Here is a 14,954-nt window from a genome sequence, read left to right on the forward strand (position 1 = left end):
TGGTCCCCCACCTTTTTTTTTTTTTTTCTGGATAAAGATGTTGGTGTGTACATCAGAGGACGTTGCTGGGGACACAGGAAGAAAAAAGGGATGTGGAGACACAGAGCATGAAAAAGCACAGTGTGTGTTAAATATGAAAGCACTTTATTAAGAGACTTTGCATGAATGCTTTGCTGCACATTTATATGCACTTGTGTATTACACACCAGTAAATTGTGGTGTTTACTGTGTTTTTTTTTTTTTTTTTTTTTTTTTGCACAAAGCACTGAAGCACTTGTATATGTGTGATACTTTTTTATGTGTTAGAGTATTTTATTTTTATTGTGGTGATAGCCAAGTACACAAATGGAAATCTCAATGTTTTCATATAAACACTGCCCCCCCCCCTTTTTTTTTATTGGCTAACAAAAACAAAAAACATTTCAAACTTTTTTTAAAAGCTTTTAGACTGCAAGTGAACGTTATGTCATAGATGTCATTCTGGTTTCCACTGACAGCTCTGGGGACCCCATCTGTCGGTTATAGCCAGACTTTAGAGCTCTGCAAAGTGTTGGCTTCTGGTTTTCAAATGGGACATTTGTATACATATTCCCCAGCACAGGGCACCATGCTGGGATTAGTTTATATACAAATTGTGTCTTTAACGGTGAACTAAATCATGCACAGAGTCACATGTAAGGGTTTTGTTAGGTTATGTCGTTTTAACATAAGTGAAGCGAATGCATGCAGTAAACCTTTTGTCATTTATCATTATAGCCTTTTTTTTTTTTTTTTTCAAACAGGTATTTAGTTCTTGAGAAATTAAGAGAACATGCAGACAGGATCCATATTTTTAGTTCTTTTTTCTATAAACGCCTCAATCAGAGAGAAAGGAGGAACTTGCAGGATACCGCTAACTTGACGTAAGTTTGCTGTTTAGCTGATTTTGTTCTTGTTGCCTTTTCTTGTCCCATATGCCACGCAGATTATTTAGGTTTTTTGTTTCTGTTTTAAAAAGCCAGTAGCATATAGCAGCTTTCATTGACATCACTGCACAAAACTGATGTAAGCTGGAATTTGATTTGTTACTGCAATTATTTTCCTTTTAATGGTATATCATGTTTCATTTTACCCTGGTTAAATTGCTGTATTTTGATTGTCTTTTACTTGGATGATTACATTATTAACTGTTAGAAAAAGGCAGTCTGCAGTTTTATTTAAAGGGGTTGTACATTTTCAAGGTTTTTCACCTAAAAGGGGTTGTAAAGGTTTATTTTTTTTAAATAACAAACATGTTATACTTGCCTTCACTGTGCAGTTAATTTTGCACAGAGTGGCCTGATCCTGCTGTTCCCTCTGGGAATCTCTCTCCCGGGGGGGGGGGGGGGTTACCTTGCGGGTGTGCTCCAGTGTCATACAGTCGGCGTCCATAGACAGCTGGCCTGCATCATTGGATTTGATTGACTGCAGCGGGAGCCAATGGCTGCGCTGCTATCAATCTATCAAATCAATCAATCTATCCAATCGGCGCCGAGACTCCGTGGAGAAGAGGACGCCAGGGGACTTGCAGAGCAGATGAACGGGCTCAGGTAAGTAAAACGAGGGGGGGGTTGGGGAGCCCGTGACAGCCAGGTGTTTTCACCTTAATGCATTAAGGTGAAAAAGCATGAATCCTTATAACCCCTTTAATGCATTCTATGCATTAAGGTGAAAAACCTTCTGTGCTGCAGCTGCCCCCAGAACCCCCCTTTTTCTTACGTGAACCCACCAATCATTCCTGCCGCTGTCTCCGTCCTCATTGGATAGATTGATAGGAGCCATTGGCTCCCGCTACTGTCGATTTTAAATACAGTGACACGGGGGCGGGGTCGAGTCCTGCTGCCTGCGGCAATGGACGTAACAGCGGGACTCGTGAGGGTGCCCGCATGAGTGCCCCCAGGGAATGCGGGTCTCCGTGCGGTCATCCGATGAAGAAGAGGAGCCAGGAGGGCACCCCAGAAGAGGAGAATCGGGGCTGCTCTGTGCAAAACCCTTGCACAGAGCAGGTAAGTTCAAAGTGGAGTTTCACCCAAAAAAAGTAATTGATGTGCATGTATCGCTATTCCTCCGGAGGATCTACTGATTAGATTTGGGATCGGCGTATTTAAGTTACCTCTGTGATGTGTCTAGGGGTGATGATGGCAACGAGAGCAGGGACGGAATGTCCAGACAGTTGACTGACGTTTTCAATGCTTTTATTATTTCTGGTCAACATGACCAACCGTCAACTTGAGGTAGACAGTATAGGTTGGTGAAAGAAGAACAAACTTCACAGATTCAGGCCTTGGATAAAGAAAGCAGTCCTGCCTCCAATAGTTACTTTTCACGTCGCCACTCCAGCCAGAGTGGGTAAAGTGCCCCTGGACAGACCTCTCTCACAGGCCTGCCAGCCAGAGCGCCACTTAAACTTTTGGGAAGGGACAAGTCTCTGCCACAGACTTGGCTCTATTAGGATTAAGGTTTAAAGATGAGACCTCTGCCACAGGCCTAGTGCTTGAAAGTTCAAATAGTAGAGCGAATCCTCCCAGTATATACTTTTGGGGTCACCGACCAACAGTTTGCCATATACAACCTGTCCGTGTCCAGTCACCCAGATCCCCGATGGTTCGTTCCAGCCCGGTTGGATCGCCTGCCTCTGGGCTCACCTCAGACCAACTCCCCATCGAACAGCACAACTCGCTTGGGATCTTCTCAATAAAGTTGCGGGACCCAGTAAGTCACTGGGGCCCCTTTATAGCATTGGATGCTCCGGGACAAGAGAGCACAGGGGCCCGTGATGTGCGCACACCCTAAAGGTGGGTGCCACACCCGGAACCAGGAACCCGCGAAGAACCCCGGAAAATGGCGTCTGCCACAGAAATACCCCTCCCCAGCATGCCCCGCGAGGGAAACACTCCTCTAATTGGCTGCTGGGAAGAAGCGGCTCCGCCCGGACCCCTCTGGCACCACCTGTCACCCAGAGGCGCAACTACACCTCCAGGACACAGGACGACCCACAGGACAGCCCAGAACTGACAGAACCCAATTTAGTAAAACAACATGGATGAGAGCAAGGTAACTCTCATCCCCCAACTAAATTTAGTCTAGCACCTGTACTGAAAAATACACAGGCGCTACATGCATAAAATAAATAATAATAAAAAAAAACATTTAGAGATTTTTTTTTTCTTTACTCCCCTTTTAATGGCTGTTGTTATGCGGTCCCTCAAAATCTTCCCCCTTCATCGCCAAGGCTCCTTTCATCACTTCCCTCGGCGCCTCCGCTTGCTACTGCTCCTGGGAGATGTGTGTCATAATTTCCCAGGAGTCAGTGGGCAGCGCCAAAGGCTAGGTTGCCATAACAACGGGGCGGACACTTCCGCCACCCGTTGTTATGGCAACCTGTATACTTTACGTGGCATTACTGCGCATGCGCCAGAACGGGGCTCCGTATCCCGGAACTAAATGCTTATGGGCTTCACATGCCCACAAGCAAAAATGACAACGGCCAGAGAACAGTCATCAAAGTTTTTTTTTTTTTTTTTTTAAAGATGAAACTGGACATCGGGGGGACAATTTTAATAGGAGACATGAGTGTTATAATAACATTGTAAACGCTTGTGGAATGTTCTATAAAAAAAAACACTCCTCTGGAACTCCGCTTTAACACGTTTGTTTGTGTAAAGGTTTTTAAAAAAAACACTAACATTAACGCAGAATTTTTCTTTTGTGTAATTTGTTTTTTACACACACTCTCACAAAAGTGAGTACACCCCTCACATTTTTGTAAAACATTTTATTATATCTCTCCATGTGACAACCTTGAAGAAATTACACTTTGCTACAATATAAAGTAGTGAGTGTACAGCTTATATAAGGCCTCTTTCACACGGGCGGCTGTTCTGCCACTGTTAAAAGCATGTTTTGAAATTCCAAGACTCCAGGCGCAGCAATCACTTGCAGTTGTACATTGCTATTAGCAGCGTTTACATGCGGCTGCAGTGAAACATTCTTGCCATTTCTGAAGTGCTTTCTGTTTTTCTTTCCTTGTTTCCTTGCCGCTGCTATCTGGAATTCACTAGAGCTTCACAGGTTGCCACTGGAGTCCTCTTCCACTCCTTCATGGCGACATCACATAACTGGTGGATGTTAGAGACCTTGCGCTCCTCCACCTTCTGTTTGAGGATGTCCCACAGATGCTTAATAGGGTTTAGGTCTGGAGACATGCTTGGCCAGTCCATCACCTTTAACCTCAGCTTCTTTAACAAGGCAGTGGTCATCTTGGAGGTGGTTTTGGGGTCGTTATGTTGGAATACTGCACCGCGGCCCAGTCTCAGAAGGGAGGGGGGGGGGGGATCAGGCTCTGCTTCAATATGTCACAGTACATGTTGGCATTCATGGTTCCCTCGATGAACTGTAGCTTCCCAGTGCCGGCAGCACTCATACAGCCCCAGACCATGACACTCCCACCACCATGCTTGACTGTAGGTAAGACACACTTGTCTTTGTACTCCTCACCTGGTTGTCACCACACAAGCTTGACGCCATCTGAACAAAATATGTTTATCTTGGTCTCATCAGACCACAGGACATGGGTCCAGTAATCCATGTCCTTAGTCTGCTTGTCTTCAGCAAACTGTTTGAGGGCTTTCTTTTGCATTATCTTTAGAAGAGACTTCCTTCTGGGACGACAGCCATGCAGACCAATGTGATGCAGTGTGCGGCGTATGGTCCTAGCACTGAAAGACTGACCCCCACCCCATTTAACCTCTGCAGCAATGCTGGCAGCACTCATACGTCTTTTTCCCAAAGACGAACTCTGCATATGACGCTGAGCATGTGCACTCGACTTCTTTGATCGACCATGGCGAGGCCTGTTCTGAGTGGAACCTGTCCTGGTATGGTCTTGGCCACCATGCTGCAGCTCAATTTCAGGGTCTTGGCAATCTTCTTATAGCCTAGGCAATCTTTATGTAGAGCAACCATTCTTTTTTTTCTTTTTTCAGATCCTCAGAGTTCTTTGCCATGAAGTGCCATATTGAACTTTCAGTGATTAATATGAGAGTGTGAGAGCGATTAACAATTTTAACACACCTGAGACTTTGTAACACCAATGAGTCACATGACACCAGGAAGGGAAAATGGCTAATTGGGCCAGTGCTGGAAAATAATGGTGGCCACACAAAATATGGACACTTTGCACCCAATTTGGACATTTTCACTTAGCGGTGTACTCACTTTTGTTGCCAGCGGTTTAGACATTAATGGCTGTGTGTTATTTTGAGGGGACAGCAAATTTACACTGTTATACAAGCTGTACACTCACTATTTTACATTGTAGCAAAGTGTAATTTCTTCAGTGTTGCATGAAAACATAATCAAATACAAAAAACTAAAGGGTGTACTCGCTTTTAGTTTAGTTAATCCACCTAGTTTCTATAGAGTATATAATCCCTACATTGCTTGCATTACGACTAATGGTGATATAGTTGGTATTACTGAGCTTCAAAGGTGCATCCAGAATTATGCAGTCTGGGCACAAAAACCCATTAAAGAGGTTCTGGACTGAGGAAGCTATGGCCCAAAAAAGGCAGAGGGCGAAGCAGAGGCTAACATACTAGTCATCGTAATTGCCTGTGGTCAGCTGATACCCTACTGACTTACTGTGCCTTGTGCAGCACTCTGTGGAGGCAGCCATCTTGGACGAGTCAGGGTTTACTTCCCCATTTCGGAGCCTCCAGCAACGAGAACATTAAAGAGCGAGGTAGTGATCTCTCCAGATCTTGTGAGTTGAGCAGTCGGAAGAAACAGTGTCCTATGTCTCACACTGCAGATATGCAACTTTTCAGTTACTTTTGAAGAAAATGTGTTTTCCAAGTTAGTTTGAATCACATCATATGAAGCCTAGCAGTTGTAGCCCTATAACTTGGCTGATAAGTGCTGGGTATGGTGGTTGCGGGTCCTGTTGGTCATTACAGCACAGGCCGTGGGAGTTCTACCCCACAGTGAGGAAAATTTGTGAATAAACTCTCTAAAGCAAATTTTAGTTTTCGCATATAAATAATGCCAAAATTGTAAGAATTTATATTTTAGAATGCCAGGTCAACTACAAGCAAAAAAATAAAGAGGGCTCCTTGAGATGCTTGCATTAATAATTGCTCTGAGATCATCGTGTGTTTCACATTCTAATTTTTTTCCTCCTTGATGCAATAGCGTTCTGTTTCACAAGTTTCTGGAATAAATAGTTTTGTATTTGTTAATGGCTAGATGTGTTTTGCTTATTGTTCAGGAAAAAAAATCAAGCGAAGCTTGAGTAATTTTTTATTTCACTTCCCCAGGCTGCAGCAAAGGAGGCATGGAAGAGTTAAAACCTGGACTCGGCATGTGGACCTCTTTCAGAAAGACTTCATTTTTGTTCCACTGAATGAAGCGTATGTAGAATCTTGAAATGTAAATCGCTAACTACTTGGCTTACTTGTTTAAATATAACGAACTGTTGCTACATGAATACCAAATCTTGGGGTCATAAAGCAACCTTGTGGTATACCCCTGTGTCCAGGTCTAACTGGAGACCAGCAGACGGAGTGTGCAGGTGTGGACACTGGTTATCAATGGCATAGCAGTAGCTCCGGGCTCTGCCTGGGAGATGGGAAGTTCCATGCCCAGAGTGCTGAGCGAGAAGTACAGTGGTTCTACATGAGCACAAGGGTACTATAAAAGGTCTGGGTGACCAAACAAAAGGCCTAGGCTTTAGGTTCGAGGAGTGATACTGCAAGAGGAAGGAGGCTTAATGTTATTTTACTTTCATGTTTAAAGTGAAGGTGGAAACCACTGCAAGGGTAACCGCCTTCGTTTTTTTTTAAACGTTCCTAAAACTTTCCTAAAAGTGGGGTAACAAGCCTGGAAACCTTTTTCCCAGCTAGGTTAAACTAACTGGACAGCACTAAACCTCAAATATCATTACCGCATGGGAGGGACTGAAAAGGCTAGTTGTGGGATTTTTTGCAGTTATTATTTGTGGCAAATGGAAAACTCCACTTAGTAAACAAATGTGCATTCTAATATAATCTGATTGTTAATAAATAATAAAAGGAATAACATACAGTATGTTTGCACTGCAGAAATCTGCACAAGATAAGTAGCAGCTTGCTTTAGATTCATAAATGTAAACCTCTGCAATCACATCTGAGTATGAATAAACTTCCTGTAATAAATCTTAAAGGGTACTGTAATCTGTGATTGTTAAAGGAACTGTGGTGTGGTGTCTGACGAACCCCAAGCTGCATGGGGAGGATAGGAAAGATGTAAAGTGCCTTGAAAAAGTATTCATACCCCTTGACATTTTCCACATTGTTGCAACCAAAAACCCTAAATATATTTCATTAGGTTTTTATGTGCTAGACCAACACAAAGTGGCACATAATTGTAAAGTAAAGGAAAATTATAAAATTGGCTTTAATCATGAAGGCCAAGGAACACACCAGACAGGTCAGGGATAAAGTTGTGGAGAAGTTAAAAGCAAGGTTAGGTTATAAAAAAAAAATACCTGCAAGCTTTAAACAACTCACGGAGCACTCTTTAATCCATCATGGAAAAATTAAGAGTATGGCATAGCTGTAAACCTACCAAGATGTGGTTGTACACCTAAACTGACAGGCCAGGCAAGGAGAGAATTGTAACTCTGGAGGAGCTGCAGAGATCCACAGCTCAGGTGGGAGAATCTGTCCACAGGACAACTATTAGTCATGCACTCCACAAATCTGGCCTTCATGGAAAAATTCCAAGACGAAAGCCATTGTTGAAAGACTAAGGCCCCTTTCACATTGAGGAGTTTTTCAGGCGGTACAGCGCTAAAAATAGCGCTGCTATCGCGCCTGAAAAACTCCTTCACTGCAGACTCAATGTGAAAGCCCGAGGGCTTTCACACTGAGGCGATGCGCTGGCGGGAGACAAAAAAATCTCCTGTCAGCAGCATCTTTGGAGCGGTGAGAGGAGCGGCATGTATACCGCTCCTTCACCGCTCCTTCCCATTGAAAACAATGGGAAACCGCGGCAATACCGCCCGCAATGCGCCTCTATAGAGGCGCATTGCGGGCGGTATTAACTCTTTATCGGCCGCTAGCGGGGGTTAATACCGCACCGCTAGCGGCTGATACCCGCGGCAATTCCGGCGGTATAGCACCGCTATTTTTAGCGGCGTTATACCGCCACCGCAGCTCCCGCCCCAGTCTGAAAGGGGCCTAAGAAGTTCCATTTGCAGTTTGCGAGAAGTCACATGTGGGACACAGCAAATATGTGGAAGAAGGTGCTCTGGTCAAATGAGACCAAAATGTGTTGTGGAAAACTAACACTGCACATCCCTCTGAACACACCATCCCCACCGTGAAACATGGTGATGACAGTAGCATGTTGTGGGGATGCTTTTCTTCAGCAGGGACAGGGAAGCTGGTCAGAGTTGATGGGAAGATGGATGGAGCCAAATACAGGGCAATCTTGGAAGAAAACCTGTTGGATTGCAAAGGACATGAGACTGGAGTGGATGTTTACTTCCAGCAGGACAACGACCGGGGTGGATGTTTACTTCCAGCAGGACAACGACCCTAAACATACAGCCAGAGCTACAATGGAATGGTTTAAATCAAAGCATATTCATGTGTTAGAATGGCCCAGTCAAAAGTCCAGACCTAAATCCAATTGAAAATCTGTTGCAAGATTTAAAAATTGTTGTCCACAGATGCTCTCCATCCAATCTGACAGAGCTTGAGCTATTTTGTAAAGAAGAATGGGAAAAATTTCACTCTCTAGATGTGCAAAGCTGGTAGAGACATCCCCAAAAAGACTTGCAGGTGTAATTGCACCAAAAGGTGGGTCTGCAAATTATTAACCTGGGGGCTAAATACAAATGCACACCACACTTTCCACACTTTTTTTTTATCATTTTCCTTCCACTTCACTATTATGTGCCACTTTGTGTTGGTCTATCGCACAAAATCCTAATAAAATACATTTACAATTTTGATTGTAACATGAAAAAATTTGGAAAATATCAAGGTACTTTTCAAGGCACTGTACTGAATACAGTACTACCCTCATTTAAAGTTGTTGTAAACTCTCCCCCACTACTTTATCCCATGTAAATCGGCATAAAAAACCCTAATGAACACTGCTTGTAGATATGAATGATGTCACTGGAGCATGCCCATATCTCCCCTGATTTATGACACACTCTGTTTGCTTGTCTGTCTATCAGGACTTCCTACCACACAATAATGAAATCCCTCAATACTGCATATAATCACTCAGAGCTTCCTTCTACACCCCATGTGACCATGTGACATCACATGGAATGTAAACCTTGGCATCGGACTGCATTACTGCAGTTTTATCAGCTGAAGCTGATGAGACTGGCATAGGCAAACACTAGATAATTGGCACAAGTAAATACTATGAAATGAAACAAGTCGGATAAGAGCAGCGGAAGCAGGGTTGCCATAGAAATGTTGGATTGAGGAGGCTTGGTTAACGGTACAGGAAGTGCTCAATGTAAGGGTGGAAATACACTCTACTTTGGACTCGGAAAACAATACTTAAAGCGGTTGTAAACCGCATAAACTTTTTTTTTTTTTTTTTTAAACCTGCAAGGCAAAAGGCATAATCAGCCAGTATGCACCGCATACTGGCTGATTATGAAATACTTACCTCGGAACGAGGTGAGGAACACTTACCTGGTTCACGCCGAGCGAGATGTCATCTTGCTCCAGCGTGTCTTCCGGGTATCGCCTCTCCAGCGCTGTGATTGGCTGGAGAGGCGATGACGTCACTCCCGCGCGCGCGGGAGATTTAAATTCGGCAAGGTCCGGCGGATGCCGGTCCTTTAGCCGAGGATCCCCCCTGCACATGCGCCGCATCCCCCCTGCAGTGGCGCATTGCGGGGGAATATCTCCTAAACCATACAGGTTTAGGAGATATTCTTGATACCTACAGGTGAGCCGTATTATAGGCTCACCTGTAGGCAAAAGTGACAAATAAGGGTTTACAACCACTTTAACCACTTGCCCACCTGGCCTATTCTGGCACTTCTCTCCTTCATGTAAAAATCACATTTTTTTTGCTAGAAAATTAATCGTAACCCCCAAACATTATATATAATTTTTTAGCAGACATCCTAGGGAATAAAATGGCAGTCATTGCAATACTTTTTGTCACACCGTATTTGTGCAGCGGTCTTACAAGCACACTTTTTTTTTTGGAAAAAAATCACTTTTTTTAATTAAATAAGACAATAAATTTTGCCCAATTTTTTTATATATTGTGAAAGATAATGTTACGCCGAGTAAAATGATACCCAACATGTCACGCTTAAAAATTGCGCCCGCTCGTGGCATGGCGTCAAACTTTTACCCTTAAAAATCTCGATAGGCGACGTTTAAAAATTTTTACAGGTTGCATTTTTTGAGTTAGAGGAGGTCTAGGGCTAGAATTATTGCTCTCGCTCCAACGATCGCGGCGATACCTCACTTGTGTGGTTTGAACACAGTTTTCATATGCGGACGCTACTCGCGTATGCGTTCGCTTCTGTGCGCGAGCTCGTCGGGACGGGGCGCTTCAAAAAAAAATTTTTTGTTGTCTTTTTTTATTTTTATTTAGTTTAGATTTTTTTACACTGAAATAAAAAAAAATAAAAAAATTGGTCACTTTTATTCCTATTACAAGGAATGTAAACATCCCTTGTAATAGAAAAAAGCATGACAAGTCCTCTTAAATATGAGATCTGGGGTCAAAAAGACCTCAAATCTCATATTTAGACTTCAATGCAAAAAAAGAAAAAAAAATGTTTCTTTAAGACGCTGGGCGGGACTGACGTTTTGACGTCACTTCCACCCAGCAGAGCTATGGGGACGGGTGGGGGCGATTTTTTTCCCTCACTCGCATCTCCACACAGCTGCTGAACAGACCCGATCGCCTCCGCCGCTACCGACGGCTCTGGTAAGCGGCGGGAGGGGGCGGCCCTCTCCCGCCACCGATAACGGCGATCTTGCGGCGAATCCGCCGCAGAGACCGCCGTTATCATTAACAGAACCGCCCACTGAAGAGATGGATATGTCGGTTGTGGCAGCAGCTGCTGCCGTTACCTAGATATCCATCTTTAAAAACAGGACGTATTTTGACTATGAGGCGGTGGGCAAGTAGTTAAGATGGCGCGGTCTTACCCCTGGGAACAATTTTTTTTTTTTTTTTTTTTTTTTGTTTCTTTAAACAGTAAGTAATATGCGATTTGGGCTGGATTACAGTGGCTATAGCTTGATAATTACTTAATGTAATGGACTAAATGAAAAGAAGCATCAGAGTGGGGGAGTTTACTTCCTCTTTAACCAAACCATGACAAAGATGGTCAGATTGCCGTTTTTTAAATTTGTGGTGAAGAAATTATGCATTTCATATAATCCCCCTACTAGAACACAGCTCAGTGCTCAATAAAATTGGGCAAAGAAGGCCCTAAAATGTTCTTCATTGGCTGGACTGAAATTCATAAAAAGTGCTACTTCTGGGCTGAACCCCTCACACTGTAAACATACTAAACCCTTGCCTTTCCTACAGCCCTTGATTTAAAATTCAGCAGTTGATTAAGCCGTATATTTAAAAATAAATGTCGCTCTGGCTCAGTCAGCAAAGTGTCTGCGCAATGGTACTTGCACACAGGTGATATGTGTTTTCAGGCAATTTTGAAAAGTGTTTTATGAATAATACAGTGCATCGGAAAAGGTATTCACAGACCTTCTTTTTCCACATTTTGTTAGGTTACAGCCATATTCCAAAATTACATTCATTATTTCCTCCAAATTCTATAAACAATACTCCATAATGATAATGTTAAAAAAGCTTGTTTAAAATCTTTGCAAATGTATTTAAAATAAAAAAAGGAAAAACACTTGTACATAAGTACTCACAGCCTTTCCCATAACACTCAAAATTGAGCTCGGGTGCATTAGTTTCCACTGACCATCCTTAAGATGTTTCTACAACTTGGAGTCCTGTGATAAAATCTGTTGATTGGACATGATTTGGAAAGGCACACGCCTGTACAATTAACATTACATATTGGCACAAATCAAGCCATGAAGTTCAAGGAAATGTCTGTAGACCTCCGTGACAGGTTTGTATCGAGGCACAGATCTGGGGAGGGTACAGAAAAATATCTGCAGCATTGAAGGGCCCAATGAGCACAGTGGCCTCCATCATCCCTAAATGGAAGATGTTTGGAACCACCAGGACTCCCTAGAGCGATTCCCCCCCCCAGCCAAACAGCAATCGGGGGAGAAGGGCCTTAGGGAGAACCCCATGGTGACTCTGATAACGCTCCAGCTTTTGTGGAGAGAGAACAACCATCTCTGTGGCACTCCACCAATCGGGCCTGTATGGTAGAAGGACTAGATGGAAGCCACTTCTCAGTAAAAGTCGCATGCCGGCCCGTCTGGAGTTTGCCAAAAGGCATCTGAAGGGCTCTCGGACTATGAGAAACAAATTTTCTCTGGTCTGATGAAACAACGATTGAACTCTTTGGCCTGAATGGCAAGTGTAATTTCTGGTGGAAATCGGGCAACGTTTATCACCTGGCCAATACTATCCCTACAGTAAAGCATGGTGGTGGCAGCATCATGCCATGTTTTTCAGCAGCAGGAACTGGGTGACTAGTCAGGATCGAGGGAAGATGAATGCAGCAATGTACAGAGACTTCCTTGATGAAAACAAGCTCCAGAGCCCAGTTGACCTCAGACTGGGGCGAAGTTTCATATTCCAACAGGACAATGACTTTAAGCACCACAGCCAAGATAACAAAGGAGTGGCTACGTGACAACTCTGTGAATGTCCTTGAGTGGCCCAGACTTGAACCCAGTTGAACGTCTCTGGAGAGATCTGAAAATGGCTGGGCACACCCTATCCAACCTGATAGAGCTTGAAAGATCCTGCAAAAATGAATGGGAGAAACTGCCCAAAAATAGGTGTTCCAAGCTTGTAGCATCATACTCAGTTGTAAAGGTAAAAAAACAATTCCCTAAATGGCTTCCTTTACCTTAGTGCAGTCCTCCTTCACTTACCTCACCCTTCAATTTTGCTTTTAAATGTCCTTATTTCTTCTGAGAAATCCTCACTTCCTGTTCTTCTATCTGTAACTCCACACAGTAATGCAAGGCTTTCTCCCTGGTGTGGAGTGTTGTGCTCGCCCCCTCTTGAGGGGGCGAGCAGGAGAGTCAGGATGCTCTCTACGTTGCAGATAAAGGAGCTGTGTGTTAGTGGGCGTCTTGACTCTCCTGTAGTCCAAGGGAGGGGGCGAGCACGACACTCCACACCAGGGAGAAAGCCTTGCATTACTGTGTGTAGTTAGACAGAAGAACAGGAAGTGAGGATTTCTCAGAAGCAATAAGGACATTTACAAGCAAAATGGACGGATGAGGTAAGTGAAGGACGACTGCACTAAGGTAAAGGAAGCTATTTAAGAAAAACATTTTTTTTACCTTTACAATCCCTTTAAGGCTGTAATTGGTGCCAAAGGTGCGTCAACAAAGTACTAAGCAAAGGCTGTGAATACTTCTGTACATGTACTTCTTTTTTTTATGTTTAATAAATTTGCAAAGATTTAAAACACTTTTTTCATGTTGTAATTATGGGGTATTGCTTGTAGAATTTTGCGGAAAATAATGAATTGAATCCATTTTGGAATAAGGCTGTAACGTAACAAAATGTGAAAAAGTAAAGCGCTGCGACTACTGCACTGTAAAGTTGTACTAAAACATATTGTTTTTGAATTCCGTTTATTTTTTTTCCCTCCCCATTTAGTTGTGTTTGCAGCTGGTTCTGAATGTATTTATTATTATATATATATTTTGTTTTTTAATTGGCTGTCTCAAAATTGTTAGGCTACTGAGACTAAAGGAGAACGATGCAGGTCAGTATTTTGCTGTATCAGCAGTAGAAGTATAAAAGTTGAGAGATATTTGGTGAAATGCTTTCTTTTTTTTTTTTTTTTTTTTTTTTTTAATCAGCAGCTACAAGCATATAAGCAGAAGTTTCACTTTTGGGTGGAATTCCGCTTTAAAAGCATAATCGCTATTACACAATCAATCATAGACTATTGAACCTGTGTAAAAATGACCTCTTTTAATGAGATTTATCTTTTGTTTTCTAGTGCCCACTGGTTTTTAGCTGTCATATGTTTTCCTGGTCTAGAAGAACCTGTGTGTTATCCAAACCCTTTCTACCAAGCTGGGACTTTGCAACATGCATCGCAGGCAGATGACAGCAGAACCTCTGCCATCCCAGGCGATTCACAGGCTTGCCTGCAAGGTGGTTCTTCCAAGTCAACGGCAAAGAAATTATCCAACAAGAAACAAAACCTTGCTTCAATTGACACAAGCTCTGGGACTGTTGAAAGTGACTCATCTGGGACAAGACAAGGTCATTATGTTGGAAGGCACGCCCTTAGAAGGAATGATCAAGAACAAATGGAGACAACTGCAACTCTTAAATCTCTCTTTCCACAAACAGACTCAACTCCTAAAATTGTAAATGGAACAACACATGAATGTAAAACACCATTAAAGCATATTGGTAAGTATACTATGATGCAGGGTACTGTTGTGAGAATACTCAAATGGAAAGTGGACTTGTCTATTGGGTCAGGGCTTGACAAATTTGCTTTGAATCTAGAAGCCAGGTTAAAAAAAGTTGGGAGCTTAAACTAACACAGCTTTATTTTCAATGACAAAACACCTTCTCTTATGTGTAGCCCTGATGTGTATCTTTACAGATGGACAACACAGGATACTCGCCTATGCCATTACTAGAGTGCAGTCTTTCTGATTCAAATACCATGAATACATTCTCTACAGTTTCTACGGTGCCCAGCTCAATGCCATGACAACGGTGTAGATAGTGCACCGCAAACCTGCAACATCTGA

The 14,954-nt window shown here is 43.0% G+C and overlaps 1 protein-coding gene across 5 annotated transcripts in view; it reads left to right on the top strand.

Moving 5' to 3' along the window:
* Nucleotides 1-14,954, top strand: part of SENP6 (SUMO specific peptidase 6) — a 147,784-nt gene that overhangs the window by 108,835 nt on the left and 23,995 nt on the right. For all 5 annotated transcript variants that reach the window (XM_040349975.1, XM_040349977.1, XM_040349976.1 and 2 more), the window contains 3 exons: nucleotides 783-902; nucleotides 6,336-6,428; nucleotides 14,183-14,604. In XM_040349975.1, the coding sequence (XP_040205909.1) occupies nucleotides 783-902; nucleotides 6,336-6,428; nucleotides 14,183-14,604 (635 nt within the window). The remainder of the gene's footprint in view (nucleotides 1-782; nucleotides 903-6,335; nucleotides 6,429-14,182; nucleotides 14,605-14,954) is intronic.

The sequence above is a fragment of the Rana temporaria genome, chromosome 4 (assembly GCF_905171775.1).
Source record: "Rana temporaria chromosome 4, aRanTem1.1, whole genome shotgun sequence".
Classification (NCBI taxonomy): Eukaryota; Metazoa; Chordata; class Amphibia; order Anura; family Ranidae; genus Rana; species Rana temporaria.